The 22,489-nt window shown below is 49.3% G+C and overlaps 1 protein-coding gene across 1 annotated transcript in view; it reads right to left on the reverse strand.

Annotated features, from left to right (window-relative positions):
* Positions 1-22,489, reverse strand: part of FANCI (FA complementation group I) — a 636,131-nt gene that overhangs the window by 134,168 nt on the left and 479,474 nt on the right. Inside the window, exon 32 of the mRNA XM_086958134.1 lies at positions 14,031-14,218. Coding sequence (XP_086814260.1) covers positions 14,031-14,218 — 188 coding nt within the window. The remainder of the gene's footprint in view (positions 1-14,030; positions 14,219-22,489) is intronic.

Below are 22,489 nucleotides of genomic sequence, written 5' to 3' on the forward strand. Positions count from 1 at the left end.
ATGTATCTGAGGTAAATCTCACCCTCGCTTTTTTAAATAAGATTCTTATGCTTCCCCGGAGTCGGGGTGGGCTTGTCTGCCTTAATCTTTTGGAATACTGCTGGGCCTGCCACCTCCGATTTATATTGGAATGGGTAGACAGTGAAAGTGAAAAAAACTGTTTTTACTTGAACCTGGCAGTAGCATGTAGACCCTAGTGGGATTTGGCGTGGCTTCCGCGAGGGGTTCGCCCCCCGTAGTGCATACATTGCCTCACCTATGAGGACGGTGCTGGACGTCTGGGATAGACTAGCGACATCTCAGGGACTTACAACGTTTCCTTGCCCCAACGCACCAATAATGTGTAACCCTGGCTTCCCCCCTGCCCTACAACACCAGGCATTTGGAGCCTGGGCTGACGGTGAATGTCGAGTCATACAGGATCTTTTTCATGGCACCGACTTCCACTCCTTCAGTGTAAACAACTTTTACATCTCTCGGATGCAATACTATCAATTGCGGCAATGGCTCAACTCTCCACTGTTTACAGAAGAGGCCACTAGACCACTCGCCCCCTTTGAATCTTTGATCCGCAAATTTGAGGGCTCAAAGGGTCTCATTTCTAAAACCTACTCTTTTCTACAACATTTCCAACTTTCAATGCCACATGGCTATCAGACACGTTGGGCCGCAGACTTAGATGAGGACATTCCCCCGGAGACATGGGCTCGATTGTGGAGGGACATTCCTAGGGTTTTTCGGAGCATCCCGCAACGTGAGTCTGCTTACAAACTGATGACAAGATGGTACTACTCTCCGACACGGCTGCATCAGATATTCCCTACATCCCCCAACTTGCTGGAGATGCCTAAGGGATAGGAGAGATTTTGTGCATATTTGGTGGTCTTGTCCTGGCCTTACCTTATTTTGGAAAGAGGTCCTCAGCCATATCAAGGAAGTGGTGGGCTTCCAGATTCCTTCCTCACCATTGATTGTGCTCCTGGGTGTTAAACCCACCACATTGACAGCAATGACAAACGCCGAGTGGCACCTAATCCTTAACCTGCTGGGGCAGCTATACAAATCAATTGCCTTATATTGGAAGAAACCACATCCTCCCCCTTTTGCCGTTTGGTTTCTTCGGTTGTGGAATGTTCTAGCTTCAGAATTACTTACAGCCGCATTACTCATACAGACACACGCTTTGAGCGCATCTGGTAGCCATTGATACAACATCTCTCCAAGACTGGGCACTCTCGAATGGTTCCCCCCGATTAAGGCCCTGCAACTGTTTGAGGATTCGATAGAGCTGTTTGCTAGGGCGCGTACACCAAACTCCTCTGGCTGACTCATTTGAATCTACAGATGTGTTTTTCCATCCCTTTGAGCCTTCTTTGGTCCCCACCCCAACCCCTAGACTATTATAGTGTGTCCAGCCCCTACAATCTCCTCTCCTTAGGGAAGCTCCCTTCAATTGCTCTTTCTGTCCTGTCTCTTTTCTTCCTTCTATTCTTGATCTGGCCTCTCTTATTTGTCTGTTATATGATTGGTATCATTTTCTAATGTCTTTGTAAATTACAATGTTTTCTTCATTGGGCAGGATGGTCCTCTCTACGATAAATCTACAATTCATATGTTCTGATGTAATGTTGCCGCCATTTCTGCTGGGACGGAAGCCACTAATTTGCTTGACCCCCTGTTTCTCTTTGCTTTATCTTCAAAAAACAGACTTTTAAAAAAAACGGTGCACAGATTCAGGTCAGTGCTTGGGTATCTCGATTAGTCCCTGGTATATGGTACTACATGTAGCCAGGGCCTATAAATGAACTGCTACTAGTGGATCTGCAGCACTCGTTGAGCAGTCCCAAACATGCTTCGGCCATAGCTTCATGATGGGCAATTTCTGTCCACGGTCCCACTTAAATCCACAAGAGAAGCCACCCAGCTAGACATATGAAGTTACTAGATAGCACACCCTGCTCTCAACTAGTTTCCTTATGAGTCAACTGAAATCCCTCTTCTAACTGGCCTAATTAAAGTGCCTGCTTTGCACAGGGTAGTTTCTAGGTTCCACTAAGCCTGGGATACAACTTTCACCCCTAAGACTCACCCTGCCAGCTCAGCCTGGGAAAGAGATCTTTGTATTATCAATGACGATGCAGACTGTAAATCCTACGGTTTGTTAGCTAAATCTATTTCCAAAAACAATAAATGCAAACTGATTAAATATAAATACCCATCTAGAATATACATCACCTAAGTTTAAATGTACAGAAATAAGTCAACCTATTCTCTTCAGTGCAAACAATGCTCTAATCGCACTTGCAGATGTTTGCCTCTACTTACAACAGTTTTAGTTAGAAGTGCCAGAGGTAGTAGGAAGGATAATGAACTTCCAGATTGCACCCTCTCCACTGCAGGCCATACTGGGTGACATAACACATTTACTGAAACATACCAAATGACCCACCGCTGTTTCTGACAATTAAGTAACTTATTTTGATGGATACTTCACCTTTAGAATAGATACTAAAGCAGTACCACTTCAGGTGCAGGTTCCATGGAAAAACTCAGACCAAAAGACCAACAAGTCTGGTAGGACTAAAGTATCAAAATGCCCTTCCTGTCGGACCTGACTGTCAAGGAAGTAGTGCATCGCTAATGTGCTGCAGCCTGACAAATATTCATGACGGGTACTCCGCGTGTCAATGTATTTTTAGCAGCCCTGGCAGAATTTGCCTTCTATCCTTTTGGAGGCTGCTTCTGGGAAAATGCATAGCAGATCTTAATGAAGAGGACTACCCACCGGGACAAAGTCCTTTTCTGCACTGTCTTAACTTTCATTGCTTCCGAGAGCCCAACAAAGAGCTGATAGTACAGCTGATGGTGTCTGGTTCAATTGATGTAAAAACTCAATTCTTTTTAGACTTCAAAAGATGGATGCTCACCTATTCTTTCGGGGAAGAGGTGCAAAGAACTTCAGAAGTGTAATGGATTGTTCAACATGAGAGGGAGTCACACCATTTAGTAGATAGCCAGGCCAACTCCTCAGCACTAGTTTGTCCTGTAAGAAGGTGGTGTAAGGTGGCCAGACTGAAAGCGCCTGAAGTTCACTCATACAGAAAACTGAAATTATCGCAATGAAAAAGGAGACAGAGTGCAGCTGTGTAGCATCTCAAAAGGATCGCACATAGGAAAAAGTAAGGACCAAATTAGAATCCCACTGAGGCATCACAAATGATTTAGGAGGAAATATATGAAGTAAGACTTTAAGAAATCACATTAAGTGATTTGAATAAAGGCAGCTGGCACACTGAATGCAAAAATGCCATTATGGCAGACAAATACCCATTAATAGCACCCACTGCAAGTTGTTTCTGGGCCAAAGTCACAACAAGCAATAACACATCTGACAGTTTGGCTGTAGTGGGTCCGTATTACGGGTGCCACACTATCCACTACTTTAAAAAGATTAAATCTCCATGCATGGATGAGTAGATTGTACAGCCTGTGTGAAACACCCTAAACTCCTGCTGCAACAGAGTGTCCCCGAAAAGCATCGGACTGATCTTCATGCCCAGAAATTCCAGATACTACAGACTCATGGCCCAATCCAGAGCCACTAGGATGACTTGGGCCCAGTCGTGCCTGATCTCCTACCAAAGTCTGGGCCAGAGAGGTAGGAAGGCACACAGGCAAGGCACAAAACATTTCCAATAGACAGCCTTCTTGGGAACTTCAGTGTGCAAAAGTTTGCTGATATTGTGCACTCTCTATCGTGGCAAAGAGATCGAGCCTCGGATCTCCCCATTGCTGGAAGGAGCCCTGTGCCAACTCTGGGAGTAACAGCCATTTGTCATGTGCTAGCCATCATCGGCTGAGTTCATTCCCCAAGCATTTAAAGATTCCATCAGGGGATGCACTATCAGTAAAATACCCTAACAATTTAGCCTGTTTCAGAGGCGCAGGGCCACCTAGCATAAGAATCAGTATCCTTGCCAAATAGGCAAAACCTGTCAAAGGCATATCCAAGAGCTACACCTGAAAAGCTTGTGGATCTCATCCATGCATGGTGCCAGAGCACCACGCTAGTCTCAATTGCTGTGCCTAAACAGTTAGAAGTGTCCTGTTGTGAAATTATGACATATGGCCAGGTCCTGGCCATCCTGAATAGTTTGTGCCAGCTTGGCACAGAATTCCTCTGAGACTGCAGGCAAGATCTCAGCGACGAAGTACCATAATCTAAGGGAGTACCTCCTGAGCATGCAGCTGGCGTTGACTGACTGAAGAGTGAGGCTAGCTGAGGAGAACATCTGTTTCCCGAATGCCTCGATCCTCTTTGATTCTCTATCAGGAGGGGTGTTGGGGTGGGGGTCATAGAGAATGAGTTGGTATTAACACTGCTCATAGAAGCGTGGACTGTTAGATTGTTAAGAGTAGGCTGCTGCGTCAAGAAAGCAGGGTCACCTGAAGAAGGTCTGGGGTGTCATGCCCCCTGTTTATTTAAGGGTGAGCAGAAACAAGATTTAGCCTAGGAACCCATGAAAGCGTCACTCTGGGCTTTGTTGAACATATGCAAGAGCTAGGAAGAGGCCTGCCCAGGCAGAAAAACTACAGCGAGGACACTGTTCATACCTGAACAGACACCAACTAAGTACAGGAAACAGCTGCTCATCTGGTGGTTACAGCAAACAAGGTTCTCTCTTCCGTTGGAGAACCCAATCCACTGTCAGGGGAAGTGTCCAATCCACTGACATCTTGCAAGTCTAACTAGAAATTGTCCTCATTCTACTGTTGATGGGTTTCATCCCCATTATCTCCATCCACACTAAAGGTGGGTTGCCTTTAGTCAGGGTTCAATCAAAAAATGTGCTGTGGTGCTGAAGGGCGGCTCCTAGGCAAACGTGCTGTTTTGTCTGATGATGTGGATGCGATGTCAGTCAAGGTCAAGACTTATTCGGTTTAGTCAGACAGGACAATATGATCAGTGTCTACCTCCGACTTGCCACAATGTGGTAAGAACCAGCGTGGATCATGGTGCAATATGTGGAGTTGGACCAGAATCAGAGCAGAACCCAAAAGAGGTTCTGGAGGCCCAGACTTCATTGAGGACGGATCCGCTAGCGGTAAATCCACTAGAGACCTTCATGGATCTATGAAGCCCAAAGACGCGCTCGAGGGTGCCAGCAAGCTGCCAAAGATCTGCAACATGGCTTCCTTAAAAGTCTCACTGTTGCGACATCGCTGATGGTCCGCAAATTCACTGAGATCCACTGCGACCATGAGCAAGATCGAGGGGCACTTTGATGTTGTCGCAATTTCTCAGAGGGAGAGTAGCAAGACAAGAGACAGTACTGCTTGACCTTCTTAAGCTTTTTCAACTTACCTGAAGATTTGGACCGCGATGAACATCGGTCTTGGGAGTGGCTCTAAGAGTGGGAACAGGTCCGTGCTCACGACTTCAAGTGAGAGTGAGACTTATGCAACTTCTTATGGTGTTCAACAACATACAGCATGGCTTTGCAATCCTGGATCGCCTTGGGATGCAACAAGGTACACTTCTCTTACATCTAGGAGTCGTGGCCTGAACCCAAAAATCAGAGACACACCTTATGGGGATCAGTCACAGGCATCGGCTTGTGACAGTCCCCACAAGGTATAAACCCAGTAGTTTAAAAAGGGGACATTTTCTCTCGCACACTGGAAAATGAATTTTGAGAAAAAAACTTGTCAACTGACATGAAATGGTTAGAAGTTAGCTAAAGATCCATGTATTAATGTGTGAAAAGAAAATAGTTGACGTCAGCTAGTGTGGGTGGTGCTTACGTGTGGCTCCAGCTATCTCTTCAGTGGCAGAACGGGTCAACATGGAGCAGCAACATACCACCCACCGTTTCCTTTTTAGCTGACAGGTCCCTCCAGGTTGCACTTCCCCCTTTTGCTTCCAAGATCCATACCATCAAATATGGGGTACCGCAGGGCTCAGCTCTGAGTCTGACATTGTTCAATCTATATGTACAACCATTGGCAGTAGTGGCAAAAAGCAGAGGGCTCACAGCAGTGTCTTATGCGGACACACAGTTGGTAGTGGCACTCTCGGATGAATCTGGGCAGGACGCATGGAAGTTTCAGAGGGATCTGGGGATCATCTCTGAGTGGATGACTGCCAACTGTCTTCAGCTCAACGCCAACAAGTCTGAGGTACTGCTGGTCGGGGGAGACACAGAGCTGTGTAGTGAGCACTGGTGGCCTGCTAAGCTGGGCTTAGCACCCGTCCCCAAACAGGTGGTAAAAAATCTTGGTGTGTGGGTAGACTCCGCCCTTAGCTTTCAGACACAAAGAAAGTTTTAAATCTCTCCCCTACAAACATCTTGTCCAATCTGCTTACACTATACACCCCCTCCCGCCAACTCCGGTCTATGGGCGAGCATCTGGCAGTTGTTCCGCGCGCGAAAAGGGCTCATGCTGGTGGACGCTCCTTCTGTGTATTGGCAGCCAAACCTTGGAATATGCTCCCCATCACCATTCGCAGCATGAAAAACTACCTGGCATTCCGTAAGGCTGTCAAAACGCACCTCTTTCCTCCACTGTAGGCTGCTTCTGTTGTCTATTGTTCTGCAGTTTTCTGCTTCAGCACTTTTCCGGGCAGCTGTGCGCTATATAAAAACCGTATAACATACTGGCGAGCAGGGGCTATGCTGAAAAGATCTTATGGATCTAGTTTGGCTCCTGTGGATATTCTAAATGTAAGAAATGAACATGTTACTTACCTTCGGTAACACTTTTTCTGGTAGATACAGTATCTGCCTGTGGATTCCTCACCTTGTGAATATCCCCTTGCGTCAGCAACATTCGGAAATTCTTTTTGTAGCTTCGCGCCGACGCGGGCGACGTCACAGAGGCACGACACCGCGCGCGACTCTGCTGACGTCACTGACTCCATAATAGGCCCACGCCGGCGTGATGACGTCAGTTCCGCCCTTTTTACGTGCCTTCGAGGCACACGGACGGACCAACATCAGTAGATATATACACAGTACACAAATGTCAAGTTAACACACATAGTGTGTAACCAAAGCAGAAAAGCAATTGAAACAAAACTTTTCCTTCAACAATAAAAACATATTAACATCACAGTTACTCAGGTATAGAAGAGTGGACAACGGGGAGGCGGGTGGGCATGTGAGGAATCCACAGGCAGATACTGTATCTACCAGAAAAAGCGTTACCGAAGGTAAGTAACTTGTTCTTCTGATAGATACATCTGCCAGTGGATTCCTCACCTTGTGAATAGAGTCCCACAGCAGTCCACACTCCCGGAGGAGGGTGTCCACTCTCCTATACCAGAAAATCCTGGAAGACAGATCGCGCAAAATGGGCCTCCCTCCTCACTTCGGTATCCAAGCAGTAATGCTTCGCGAAAGTGTGGAGGGAGGAGCAAGTTGCCGCTTTACAAATGTCCTCAACAGGTACACCCCTAGACAAAGCAGAAGTAGAAGACTTCGCTCTAGTGAGCTCTTATACCCTCCGGAGGTTCCTTACCAGCCAGGGCGTGGCAGATCTTGATGCATAGAATTATCCATCTCGAAAGCGTGCGCTTGTGCACAGCTCTTCCTTTTCTGCAACCAGCAAATCCAACAAACAGCTGGCCATCAAGTCGAAAGTCCTTAGTCCTATCGAGATAAAAGCTCACCTCCCTCTTAGGGTCCAAACGGTGAAGCCGCTCCTCCTCCTTGGAAGCGGGAGGGGGAGGATAGAAAGTAGGAAGGGTAATGGACTGCCCCAGATGGAAGGGAGTTACCACCTTAGGCAGAAAAGCAGCTCTGGTCCCAAGAACCATTCGCTCAGCATGAATGGTCAAGAATGGGGGCTTTGAACTAAGTGCTTGAAGCTCACTTACCCTCCTTGCCGAGGTAATCGCAACTAGGAAAACCGTCTTAAAAGACAACAACCTCAAGGGACAATTATGAAGAGGTTCGAAAGGGGAATCCATTAGAAATGTAAGCACCAGATTCAAGTCCCATTGAGGCACAATAAAAGGAGTAGGTGGAAATTTATTTGTAAGGCCCTTCAGAAATCTTAAAACAATTTGAGATTTAAATAAGGCGGCTGATCCGGCAGGCAGAGAAAAGCCGACAAGGCCGAAAGATAACCTTTCACTGTAGCCACAGCAAAACTTGCTGCACTAAAGAAAGAGCAAATAGGAGTATATCTGACAAAAGAGCCCTCAAAGGGTCAATGGACTTCTCCCCTCACCAAGTCACAAATTTAGACCATTCGATCGTCTGCTCTAATGCTCTGGGATTACACCCTAAATCCTGCCTTTGGTATTATTCTGCTTTACTAGTCACTTGCTCCCCTCCCAGTTCTCTATGGTCCAATTATTACATTTCCCTTTGTTGTCTCTTTTGTATGTAACCTTTTGTTTGATATGCATATTTGATTTGTTTGAGTTGATATTTCTTTTGATGACTGTGCTGCAACTATTACCTTCCTCTCCCTCAAATTGTAAAGCGCTCTGATATCCTTCGGGATCATGTTCGCGCTATATAAAACTTTATAAATAAATAAATAAATAAATCTGTAAGAATAAATGGACTTAGTGGAGTCACGCCTGGCCGATAAAATGACATCCACCACATCATGTGGGAATGAAAAGGAATTCAGGTTGCCCCGTTCAATCTCCAGGCATGAAGGTGTAAGGTCTGGAGGTGGGGGTGTAGAACCTGCCCCTCCATCTGAAAGAGGAGATCTGCACTGAGAGGGAGACGGAGCGGAGGACATAAGGAGAGGTGGAGAAGATCTGTGTTCCACACCCTTCTTGGCCAATCCGGGGCGACCAATATGACTTGGGCCCGGTCTTGCCGTATCTTCCTCAGAACTCGAGGAATCAGGGGTATGGGAGGAAACGCGTAAAGGAGTTGTGAGTCCCAACTCAACTGAAACGCGTCCCCCAAAGCTCCCTGCATCGGATACTGGAGACTGCAGAATGCCGGGCAGTGAGCATTCTCGCGAGTGGCGAACAGGTCCACCTGAGGAGTCCCCCACGTCCGAAAGACGTGACGAACCACCTCTGGAGGAAGCCTCCACTCGTGGTCAGACAAATCCGATGGTCCTGAACCCAGGACCAGAGACGCAGAGCCTCTCTGCAGAGACACTGCGACCCCACCCTGTTTGTTGACATACCACATCGCGGTGGTGTTGTCCGTCAGGACTTGAACCGACCGCCCACGAAGGGAAGGGAAGGGAGGAAGGCCTTGAGCGCCAGACGTATCGCCCGCAATTCCATAAGATTGATATGAAGCAACCTTTCCTCTGGACAACAAAGACCCTTGATCTCCAGATCCCCCAGATGAGCACCCCACCCTAGAGTGGATGCATCCGTTATCACTGTGGCCACCGCTGGAGGAAGTTGGAAAGGCTTTCCTTGAGACAGATTGCCCTCCACACTCCACCATGTCAGATCCGCCACAGTTTCTCTGGAGATCCTGATCGACTCCCTGAGATCTCCGTTGTGTTGATACCACTGCCTGCGGAGGCACCACTGGAGTGCCCTCATATGCCAACGTGCATGGTTGACCAGCAGAATGCAGGAAGCCATAAGACCGAGCAGACGAAGGACCGTCAGGACTGGAACGACCGCTCCATTGTGAAATAAAGGAATCCTTTCCTGTATGTCGCAAATCGTTTGAGGTGGAGGGAATGCCCGACATACAGTTGTATCCAGTACCGCACCTATGAACAGGTTGCGCCGGGAGGGCACCAGGTGAGACTTGGGTAAATTTATTGAAAAACCCAACCTGTACAACAACTGAGTTGTGACTTGCAAATGATGGAGCACTCTCTCCGGAGATTCTGCTTTGATCAAACAATTGTTCAGATAAGGGAATAGTGGAATCCCTGACCTTCTGAGATGAGCAGCCACCACTGCCATCACCTTGGTGAAGACTCGAGGCGCAGTAGTCAGACCAAACGGAAGGACCGCAAACTGGTAGTGCTGCAAACCCACCGTAAAACGGAGATACTTTCTGTGCGACTTCAGAATAGGATGTGGAAATATGCATCCTGCAAGTCGATCGACATCATCCAGTCTTCTTCCAGCAGCGCTTGAAGAACCAGCGCAAGGGTGAGTATCTTGAACTTCTACTGCTTCAGGAAAAGGTTCAAGATCCTGAGATCCAGGATTGGACGAAGTCTGCCATCCTTCTTGGGATCGGGAAATACCGGGAGTAGCACCCCTGACACCTCTCCTGCTCTGGAACCACCTCTATTGCACCCTTTCTGAACAGAGCCAGGACTTCTTCCTGCAAGAGCAGCAGGTGGTCCTCCGCACAAAAAACTTGGCAATGAGGGTAATTGGGAGGAAATTCCCGAAAGGGAAGAGCATACCCATTCTCCACGAGATTGAGAACCTAAAGATCCGATGTTATCAATTCCCAATCTCGTAGAAAATGGGTAAGCCGGCCCCCCACTGGGCCCACATGATCCCGAATGGCGAATGTAGGGTTGCTTTGCTGTGGTGGCAGGGGTTGGGAAGAGGTAGAGGAGGAGAAGGAGGAGGCTTGACAATCCCTAGGACGAGCCCTTTATCTGCCTCTATAGAACTTGAGCAGCGTATTTTGCTGCTGCTGTTGTTGTGCTGGCTGTCTGTGGCTTCGAAAGGAAGACCTGCCAAAACCTCTGAACCTCTTCACCGCAGAACCTCTGGACTGAAGTCCCAAAGATCTCGCTGTCGCTCTGCTGTCCTTGAATCTTTCTAAAGCAGCATAAGCCTTTTTACCAAACAATCCAGACCCACCAAAGGGCAGATCCATCAAGGTTGCTTGGACATCCGCAGAGAATTCACAGGATTTAAGCCATACCTCTCTCCTCGTGGCCACTGAAGAACCCATCACTCTAGCCACCGAGTCAGCAGTGTCCAGACCACTCTGAATGACCTGTCTTGCGGCAGTCTGTGTATTCGTGATTACCTCTTTAAAATCCTTCCTATCCACCCTCAGGAAGTTTCGGTACCAACTGTTTAACTGAATCCATCAACGCAAGGATATAGCGTCCCATAAGATAAGTAGCATTTGTCGATTTGAGCGCCATGCTAGCTGAGGAGAAGACTTTTTAGCTGCTTGGTCCAGCTTTTTTGATTCCTTATCCCCAGGAACCTGAGGAAAAGCGCCCACTGATTTCTTCGAGCAGGCCGCTTGCACAACCAAGCCCTCCGGCAAGGGATGTGTAGACAAAAAGTCCGGGTCATCAGGTGCCACCCTGTATCTTCTTGCAACTGCCTTTGAAACAGCCGGGCTGTAAGAGGTCTTTTCCAAACCTCTGAAATAGGCTCCGCCAAAGCATCATTAAATGGGAGCATAGGCTCGACCACAGAGGTAGGCGAATGTAGGACTTCAGTCAGTATATTAGCCTTATACTCTGCAGTAGGAAGAGTTAAGTTTAACAAGTCCCCAGCCTTCCTTATAACCACATGATAAGGTGTAACATCCTTAGAAGGGGCGTCAGAAACAGAGGCCAAATCCTAATCATGGGACAGTTCAAGACCACTAGCCTCTCCCAGATCATCAAAAAGATCTTCTGAATCCTGCAGCTCACCCTCTTCCATTTCTGCCTCACGATACCTCCGCTCTTCCAGAAGCCTCTGGGCCTCACGTCTTGACCTCTCCTTCATGAATGAAGTCGATGGATCCGGAATCGACTTCGTCGGAGCCGGAACCAACGTCGATCCCGAGGCCAGTGGACCAGACCGCTGAACACTAGGTCGGTTCGGATTCAGCATCAGCGTCGAGGGAGCTGGAGTCGAAGTCCTTGGCGTCGAAGGCTTCAACGTCGAAGGTGCCGAGAAAAGCCAAGGCGGCGTCGGAGCCAGCATAAATGGCATGAAAGGCGCAGGAGCATAAGAGTGGGGAATACCCAGATTAAATGCTAATAGACCCATGGGACCAACCGGTGCACCAGAGGGGAACATAGCTCTTGAGTACATACCATACATAGCATTCAGGAACTGAGTCGGGTCCTGACCTGGAGCAGGAAAGGTGGGTATGAGCCAACAGGCTGCTCTTGAGGGATCGGAGTCTTCTCGACTTCAACTTCCACCTCAGGCTGGTGCACCCGGGTCAACGAACCCGCAGGCAACATAGCCTCCACTTCTACTCCATCTTCTTCATCTCTCTCACCCTCATGGTCAGATGAATGAGCAGGAGCCGGAGAAGGATTCGACAACGGCTTCGGTGACTGATCGGGCGAATTCACAGGCGACGCCTCACCTTCGAACACCTGAACCTCCGGAGCCGGAGCCTCCACGTCCTTTCGAAGCAACTTCACCTGTGACTTCGGCTTCGAGCCCGAGTCTTTCCCAGAGTGATGTCTTGACTCATGAGACCTCTTCTTGTGCTTCTTCCTCGATGACTTTGAAGCATGCACTGAAGACGACCTCGAGCACCACCTCGAGCGCGACCTCGACCGACGAGTCCGGGACCTCGACTTCTTTTTATCTTTCCTGCTTTTCAATTTTGCAACAAGGAGTTTCACCTCCCTCTCCCGAAGAGCCTTAGAATTAATTTTTCTTACAGGATGAACAATCCTCTACATCGTGGTCTGAACTTAAACACCAAACGCAGCACTCATGTAGATCTGTAATGGACATCATCTTGCCACACTCCCACAGGGCTTGAATCCGGTCTTCTTTGTGGACATCTTGACACAAAGAACCAAACAGGACACCGAAAAGAAACAAACAGTAACAAAGTTACCAATAGCTACAGAGGATCCCAAGAAACCGTTAGCGTCGACGACGCGGAAAAAAGGGAACTGGTGTCATTACGCCGGAGTGGGCCTATTATGGAGTCGGTGACGTCAGCTGAGTCGCGTGGGGTGTCGTGCCTCTGTGACGTCGCCCACATCAGCGCGAAGCTACAAAAAGAATTTACAAATGTTGCTGACGCAAGGGGATATTCACAAGGTGAGGAATCCACTGGCAGATGTATCTATCAGAACTGTGGTTATACTGTTCGTTCACGGTTGCTGATTGGCCTGTGAAGTTCAATCAAAATGGAGTGATGTTGATGAAGGAGTTCATCTCCTAGAAATTCTGTGAGGAAGAGTGAAAAATAAACTGCAAACTCTGTTGCTTCTTGCCTATCATTTAAAAAAGCTTCTCATGTTTCAATACACACTTAACCACTAGCACATACATTACAATAGGCTTACAGACCATGGGACAGGTGTACTAAACTCATGATCACAAAAAAAGTGATTATAATTTCTGCATTGACATTTTGCAACAAGTATTTTATTTCACAAACATACTTATGCACTCACAGACTCGTTTTCAAAATAAGGAATTGCAGGGGGTCACTGTAGGACATACATAATTAATGTTTATTTAGCAGGTAACAATTTGCATCCCTCTGTGATTGCCTACAATCGCAAGGATGGTGACCTGCTAGCGACTATCCATGTATTTGGATACCAAAATGGAAAACATTTGTTTTTTTATTAATGCTATTAAGTTCCCGAACAGCGCCAGGGCTGCTTTAAAAACATTCTGATTAGGAAAACTGGAGTGAAAGGATGCTGTCTTTCCGATCCAGAAAGGAGAAGGGGTCCAAAGAGACCTCTTCCTTTTTAAAAATCAGTTACCACCACAACTTGGGAGTTGGTAACTGATCAATGATTTTGACCATGCATTTCGGAAAGAAAGCCCTTTCCATACCCTACCCAAAATGAAATTTGTAATGGGTCGGTAATTCCATTTGCAATTTGGAAAAGCCTTTACGAATTGCAAAATTGGGTTAGCACATTATAAAAAGATTTTGCGGTTGTAGTCCCTCTAAATTGGAAAATCACAGGATTTATGACTGAAAAATCTCTCAGCACATCCAGACCCATGATCCTTATCCATTATCTCAAAAGACTAACCTGTTGTTCTGCCATATGAAAGCAGTATTACCAGTTTGAACTATAACCTGTGATGCATGTTTGCAAAACACAACTACTACTTATATAATGAAAGATGATTGTAAGATGTTAAAAGCTGGGAACAAACTCACATATTTCACCAGAGAAGTGAGAATGGTGTACACCTTGGCGAGCTCCTTCAGCAGGGTGTCTGTGCAGCTTCCAGACGGAAGGGCTGTTTGAACTAGCTCATGGCAAGCAGTCAGCAGAGTTCCCATCAACAAGATTATTGTCTTTTCAATTGGCTCCCTTGGATTCACAGCTTGAGAGGAAGGTTCTTCTACGAAAAATGGCAAAATAATGTAATTACGTACATTAAGTATGGAAGAGTTTTCTCATGACAGAAAGGTTAGTATATTAAAACATAAATATTTGTTAATGCAAACTTATCAGAGAAGCTGGTGATATGAACCAGACAGACAGTGGTTTAAGGGCTATATGCACTAGGTGATTTAGTGATAGCAAACCCAGCGAATGCCACTTTAATTTTCCAAACCCATTTAGAGATTATTGAAAAAAAATGGGTTTAGAAATTATTACAAATTTGATATTTGGAAGGAGCGTGTTTTGGGTGTTCCTTCCAAATTTCTAATTGGTAACATGCATCAATGGTGTGCAATCATAATTCCCGATGCAAAAAATGATTCAGTTAAAAATTCCAGAGTTGAGGTGGTACCGGATTTGCAAATGGTAATGGGTCCCCTGTGCATCTCTTGTCTTTTGGGAATCAGGTTGGCACCTACAGAGGAATAGGCATTAGTCCAGGGGACAACTGGCTTCTTTCACTGAAGTTTTCCAAAGCGGAAATTTAAAAAAAGTTACAAGTTTTTTGTGATTGTATTCAAAAACAGAAAGCACTGGTTCACTGTGAGAGGCTGGCCTGGTATATGCTGTCCACTAATTAAAGTGGGCACCTTGCACCAGTCCAGACAACCCTTTTGGAGTTTTAAGAATTCTAAGACAACCTTAGAAAGCTATCCAATTGGTAGCTGAGGAGAGCAGTCTTCAGGCTAAGTCTTGAAGGCGTGTAAAGCAGCTTGTTTTTCTAGAATGCAATCTTATAGGTTAGATTAAATGAAAATAGAACCACACAGTAATCATAAAAATATGTATTTATTTATATAACACTATCTAGTGTTACAGTATCTCCGACACAGAGATAGACACCAAGCAGAAAATACTTCAGCAAATAAATGAATGACAGTAAATAGCACTAATGCACAATGGGCCCCACAGGGGGACCAAACCATGTACTAAGAAAGTGGTATAAGAACCACCACTCGAGTCAGGACGCTGGGACCCCAAGGTGAGTAGATAGGGACCCCAGGGAGGATGGGTGCAGTGTGGAAACACGACCGTCTGCTCCGTACAACTCTATGTGAAAGTCGCTGTTTGAGTTTTAAAGATTAAGGACCCTTCCCAGGGGAATACGAAGAAACCCAGTGGTAGACAGAAGGTTAGAGAGTCACCCCACCCGTGGATACTGAAGTACCCAAGTTACCTAACCCAGGGAAGCCGGGTGCTTAGTGGTGAAGTGCCGTCAGAAACAGCAGTCATAACCAATGGAGAACTTAGAAGAAGAGCTGCTTCTTGAAAGGAGCAGAATGTCCGTTGGAATCCAAACATGGATGCTTGACGAAGAGTACCTGAAAGCAGAGGTGATTTTGTCTGGATCACCTAAGGGTGACCATGGCGGTAGACAAATGCCCACTGTAGGAAGGGGGAGGCTCTAGTTGGCGCAGTGCAACACTAGCGACAAGCAGGGACTCTCTCTTCCTCGTCAGGGCTGAGGGTTACCTTCCAGACAACCTCTGCTTACCCTCTAGGTAGTGTGGCTTAAGCAGTCGTAGGCTAATCTTTGGGGCACATAGGGTTAAACACTTGCAACAGTACACCTTTACAACCAACCCACCACACAACGAGACCAGACTGTATTCTGTAAAAATATATATCTTTATATAGATTTTAAGCAGGCTTGCGAATACAGTCAATATACTTTATGAAAACGGTTGCAGGTTACTTAATTCGGGTTACCACAGTTCTTATGCAGTTCTCTTGAGGCCCGTAGGCCGGTGTTACTCAAAGTCCTTGTGGAGCCGGCGGCTTCCAGGGGATCTGTCCCACGTCGCGTTGCCTTCCCGGGGTCGCTGATCGTTGCGGCTCTTCAGCCGAGCAGGTCACCGAGCAGGCTGTGCGGTGGCGGCAAGTGGCAGTACGGTCCCCAAGTGCAGGACGTACCCAGCCAAGTGCCGGTGCAGCTGTGGGCTCACAGCTGGGCTGTCGGGCAGGCTACCGACCTTGCGGATTCTCGTAGGGCAACTGTCCGTCTTTGCAGGTGAGTGGCTGCTCGTTATGCAGTCACCTCGAGAGCTCGGACCGGACGGGTCCTCCTTTGCTTTGCTCTCGGGCTCCCGGTGCAGTTGCGGTCACGGTGTTCGGGCCAGCGGCGGCTGGTCCTCACTTTGCTTCCGCTGTTGCTTTGGGCCCCGGTCACGGTGGTCGGGAGGATGTTGATGCCTTAGAGGAGATTCCTCCGTCAGTGCTGCGGCGATGGTCAGCACCCGCAGTCGCCTTCTTCCAAGGGGGTAGCGTCCACTGGTCCTGGGACGCTGGTCAGGGGGCAAGTTCAGTTGCAAGCCCTTGGAGATCTCTTTAGCAGAGTTTGGCACAAGTAGAGCAAAAGTCCTTTCGTAGTCTTTTTGTCTTCCTCTCCTTCAGCAGCAAGGCACCAGACACAGGCAAGAGTCAGCACCCTTCCTTGTCTCTCACGGTCCTTCTCGTAGGGCAGAGTCCTTCTGTGGCCCAAACCGGATCTAATTTTCAAGGAGCAGGGCTCCTTCTTTTATAGGCCAATTCTTTTGTTCTCGCAGGCCAGGGGGGCCTTTGCATAGCCACTCTCAGTTCTGGAGTACCCCCGCGGGTGTACTCCGGCTTCTGCTTTCAGTGTGAGGGGCAGGCGCATCAGACGCCCCACAGGAGGTGGAGCCAGCATTGTCCGGACAGGGGTGGCCAGAGTACCTTGTTGATGGGGGCTTCGCCCTTCCTGGGCCAGGTGCCGGCAGAGTCATCCGCCGCTCCCCAGGAGGGTGGAGCCAGCATTGTGGTGGCCGAGCACAGTGACAGTTCGAGTCAAGAGGCACTCCTACCTCCCACTAAGGTGTAATCTGCGCATTCACCACCTGTCATCCCTCCAGCCCTGTCACTCACACATCCCAGACAGTCAGATACACATACCAGCAGAGGCGGCTGAAATGGTTAAGCAAGCAAAGGCTAACTTTCTAAAAGTAGCATTTGCAAACCCAGGATATTAAAATAAACTTGACTACAAGAAATATCTTATCATCCTGAGTTCAGGCATACTAAACATGACTCGCTACCATGCTCCTTGAGCCTGCGGGGATTATAGGGTGTAATAATCCTCGCAGCTCAGTCTGGCCTAATGGAGCAGGTAGCCTTCAATAGTGAAATACGGTCTTCGTTGTAAGTCACTACTAGGACATGCCACGCACATCAGGGCTTGTCCTACCTTGCACCTACAACGCACCCTGCCCGCAGGCCTACCATAGGGGTGACTAATATGTAGTCAAGGGAAGGGTCGGTGCTGGCAAGTGGGGACACTTGCCCAGCTAGCGTGACAGTACGAGACCGCACGCGGGTTCTGCGGTCGCAGTTCCCAGACACATCTTTACGGCTGCTTCGGTGGGTGGCGCAACCAGCGCTGCAAGCCCACCAGCAGTATTGGCATCTACAAGCCCCGGCACTCTCTTGTGCGCTTTACTAGGGACTAACAGTAAATCCAATGCACCAATCAGGGATACCAATCGTATGTACAATTTACAGTAGGGAGCACTTGCACTGCGGCACGGATCAGCCGTGGCGCAGTGCCCTGAGTATCGGAAAACCAGCAAAACATCGGAGGCACATCAGCAAAAAGTGGAAGGGAGACTCACGCCAAGGTGCCAGGTCTAACATGTGTCCCCTCCAGCTGAAATGTGGGGGGAACTACCCTTCCCCAGGGAGTTCCACATCACTAAGGCGGAAAAATCTGGACAGACCGTCAGCGTTGGCGTGATCGGTGCCAGGGCGGTGTTCCACCGTAAAGTCCATACTCTGTAGAGAAATGGACCACCTCAACAGTTTCGGGTTCTCACCCCTCATTTACATCAACCATCTGAGGGGCCTGTGGTCCGTCTGAACTCGGAAGTGAGACCCAAACAAGTAGGGTCTTAGCTTCTTCAGCGCCCAGACCACAGCAAATGCTTCTCGCTCTATTGCACTCCACCTACTTTCCCGTGGAAGTAACCTCCGACTTATGAAGGCTACGGGTTGGTCAAAGCCCTCCTCAGTCATCTGTGAAAGAACAGCCCCTACACCATGCTCTGAAGCGTCTGTTTGCACAATGAACTCCTTGGAGAAATCGGGGGCCAGGAGCACGGGCGCCGTGCACATGGCAGTCTTCAGGGTGTCGAAAGCCTTCTGACAGGTGTCAGTCCAAATCACATTCCTGGGCTGCTTTTTCGAAGTCAGCTCTGTCAAGGGGGTCACGATCGTGCCATAGCCCTTGACAAACCTCCTGTAATACCCAGTGAGCCCCAGGAAGGCTCTCACTGCAGTCTGGGTCTTGGGGGGTTCCCAAGCCAGGATGGTTTCGATTTTGGGCTGCAAGGGGGCTACCTTGCCACTCCCAACTTGGTGTCCCAAGTACACCACTGAACCCTGCCCAATCTGGCACTTGCTTGCCTTGATTGTGAGGCCTGCTCTGCGCAGGGCCATCAACACTTCCCAGAGGTGTCGCAGGTGTTCGGGCCAGGTGCCGCTGAACACCGCGAGGTCATCCAGGTAGGCGGCACTGAACTCGTCCAGTCCAGCCAAGACCTGGTTGACCAATCTCTGAAAGGTGGCAGGGGCATTCTTCATTCCAAATGGCATAACCCGGAACTGGAAATGCCCATCTGGTGTAGAGAATGCGGACCTCTCCTTTGCCCCATCGGTCAAGGCGATCTGCCAGTACCCAGACGTCAAATCAAACGTGCTGAGAAACCGGGCAGCCCCTAGCCGATCAATGAGCTCGTCAGCTCTGGGGATGGGGTGCACGTCAGTCTTCGTGACTGAATTGAGTCCTCTGTAGTCCACACAGAACCGTAGTTCGGGTGTGGCTCCCGGCGCAGCAGCCTTCGGCACCAAGACCACGGGGCTGGACCAAGGACTGCTGGAAGACTCAACCACCCCGAGGGCAAGCATCTTGGAGACCTCCTCCTTGATGCAGGCCCGTACCCTGTCAGTTACCCGGTAAGCCTTATGCTTCACCGGTAAGCTGTCTCCAGTGTCCACATCATGGACGCACCAATCTGTGACACTCGGAACCAGGGAGAACAGGTCTGGAAACTGCCCCAGCAACTGGCGGCAGTCCTCCTGTTGTTCGGCGGTCAGGGAGGGTGAGAGGTTAACTCCATCCACTGACCCATCCTTCTCACAGGCCACCAAGAGGTCAGGAAGAGGCTCCGACTCCTCCTCCATTCCGTCATCGGTTGCCAACAACATGCCCACTTCGGACCTTCGTAAGTGGGGCTTGAGGCGGTTGACATGTAGGACCCGCAAAGGGTTCCTGGGCGTCTTCATGTCCACCAAGTATGTCACGGGGCTCTTGCGCTCCACAACCTCAAAGGGTCCTGTCCACTTATCCTGAAGGGCACAGGGCTCCACTGGGGCCAAGACATACACCTCCTGTCCAGGCTGAAGCTCGACCAGAGTGGCATTCTGATCGTACCACCGCTTCATTTCCTCCTGGCTCGCTTCCAGATTTGCCTCGGCAAGTTGTCTGAAGCGTCTGGTTTGGTTTCTGAAGGCCAGCATGTAGCTATATACATTCTGGGGAGGTTTCCTGGGAGATTGCTCCCAGCCTTCCTTTACCAAACTCAGTGGTCCTCTCACGGGGTGACCGTACAGCAGTTCAAAGGGGCTGAACCCTAGGGACTTCTGTGGTACCTCGCGATACGCAAACAGCAGGCATGGCAAGAGGACGTCCCACTTACGCCTCATCGGACCTTCCAGGCCCATGATCATGCCTTTGAGGGTTCGGTTGAATCTTTCAACCAACCCGTTACCTTGGGGATGGTAGGGTGTGGTGAACTTGTACGTTACGCCACACTCCTGCCAAAGGGACTTCATATATTTCGATATGAAATTGGTCCCCCTGTCGCTCACCACCTCTAGAGGGAATCCTACTCGTGAGAAAATTCCCATCAGTGCACGCCCCACCACGGGAGCCGTCACTGTCCTCAGAGGGATGGCTTCAGGGTACCGGGTGGCATGGTCCACCAAGACCAGGATGAACCTGTTGCCCATGGCTGTCTTGGGGTCCAGAGGCCCAACGATGTCAATACCCACTCGCTGGAATGGCGTACCGACCACAGGGAAGGGTTGGAGGGGAGCCTTGTTCTTCCCTCCCGTCTTCCCACTTGCCTGGCAAGTTGGACAGGTTCTGCAATACGCATCGGAACTCTTGTGCATTTGGGGCCAGTAAAAGTGGGTGACAAGCCTGTCATAGGTCTTGTCCATCCCCAAATGTCCTGCTAAAGGCACATCATGAGCCAGACCCAGTAGGAAGGCTCTGAACTTCTGGGGTACCACCGGCACACGGGCTGACCCAGGTTCAGCAGCCTTAGGCTCCGAATACAGGAGGTCGTTCTCCCAGTACACGTAATGTGTTTTGGCCTGAACACCATTGGCCTGGTCTGCAGCCTGCTGCCGCGTACCCATGAGAGAAGGGCATTCTTTCTGCTCCCTGCAGAATTCCTCCCTGGAGGGTCCTCCTTCTTGCTGCCAATGGGTCAGCTCAGGCAGGTCCCCCAGTTCGGCGATCTGTTCCCCTGTAGGCTCCAGGGCATCCCCCTCAAGGTCTGCCTCCTCCTGGACCGTAGGAACTTCAGGGGCCGGTTTCCCGCGCCCCCTGCGCCTTCTCCCCAAGGCCGGTTCCTGGGCCTCTCCATCAGGCCCCAGGACCTCTCGATCACCCTTACTGGCTGCCATCGACCGGGTGGTCACGCACGCCCAGTCAGGCAGACCCACCATCCGCAGGTGAGTCGTTTTCTCCACCTTTTCCCAAGGGGAGTGCTCCAAGTCGTTCCCTAGCAAACAGTCAACAGGCATGGTTTTTCTCACACAGACCTGCAGAGTACCAGAGACCCCCCCCCACTGGAAGGGAACTTGAGCCATCGGACACTGACTCTCAGAATTATCAGCGTTGATAACCCTACAGTAGGCATGGGGTACAACCTGCTCTTGAGACACCAGGTGCTGCCTCACTGCAGTCACACTGGCTCCTGTGTCTCTAAGAGCCTCAGCTTCCTTACCATTGATGATCACCACCTGCCCATATTTCTTAGTGTTAGAGGGCAGGTAGTTCGTAGGGATCATCTCACTGTCTCCTAGCGAGACCAGGGTCATGTGAACGGGATCTCCACCCCCCGGGACCATCATTTCTTCTCCCAGGTGAACGCTAGTCACTTGTCGGGGCGGAGCACCAGTGGGTGCGGGTTTTCCAAATAGGCGACACTTGGGGTCACTGGATATGTGCCCAGGCTCGCCACATTTGAAACAATTGAAGGGTCCCTTTGGAACAGGTTTACCTGTCGGGCCCCATTCTGCTTCGGGGGTGGGGGAGGCTGAGAACCCTGCTGCGGATTCCCTTGGGAACTACTTTGGGGGCCTTTTTGGAACCCTTTCTGTTTTCCCCCCTTGTCCCCCCTGCTCTTCTGCTGGGGACCCTGCCCACTCTTGGCGGAATCTCCCACGGGACCCTTGTGGACCCTGGTGCTGAGCCAGCGGTCCGCCTCCTCAGCAAGCTTCCTCGGGTTGGACAGCTTGCTATCGATCAGGTGTTGGCGTAACTCAGGAAAACAGTGATCAGACAAGTGCTCCCATGCAATTAAATCAAAGAGACCTTGAAAATCATTAACTTTGTTACCTTTCACCCAACCATCCAGTGCTCTGCAAAAGTAAGTCACATACTCCACATACGTATTCCCAGGCCGCTTAGTACATCCCCTAAACTTCTGTCTATACATTTCAGGGGTAAGCCCGTACCTGTTTAATAAAGCTTCTTTCATGTGGGCATAGGATCTCTGATTCTCAACGGGCAAATCTAGCAAGGTATCTCTTCCTTCGCTAAGGAACCTTCCCCACAACCCCGCTCCCCAATCCTTGTCAGGGACCCGGTGGGAGGACATGGCTACCTCATATGCCCTAAACCACTGTCCTATGTCATCCCCCTTAAAGAACTCCTTAACTACGTCCTTCGGGATGTGCACTCTTGACTCTACCTGCACTGGCGATGTGCTGCCACCAGAGGGAGGACGATCCAAGTCTCTCTCCTTGAGACTTATCTCCCTCATTTTCACTTCATAATCCATCTGGTGCTTTCGCTCTTCCAGCGCCATTCTTTTGGTTTCAAGCTCCAGCTGGATTTTCAATTCTGCCAACTTTCTTTCGTGATTCCGGGTTTCCTTCCTGTCCGCCAGCTCCTCTGGCGACAGGCCTTTACCCAAGCTGT

This window comes from Lissotriton vulgaris, chromosome 2_1 (genome assembly GCF_964263255.1).
Source record: "Lissotriton vulgaris chromosome 2_1, aLisVul1.2, whole genome shotgun sequence".
NCBI classification, from domain to species: Eukaryota; Metazoa; Chordata; class Amphibia; order Caudata; family Salamandridae; genus Lissotriton; species Lissotriton vulgaris.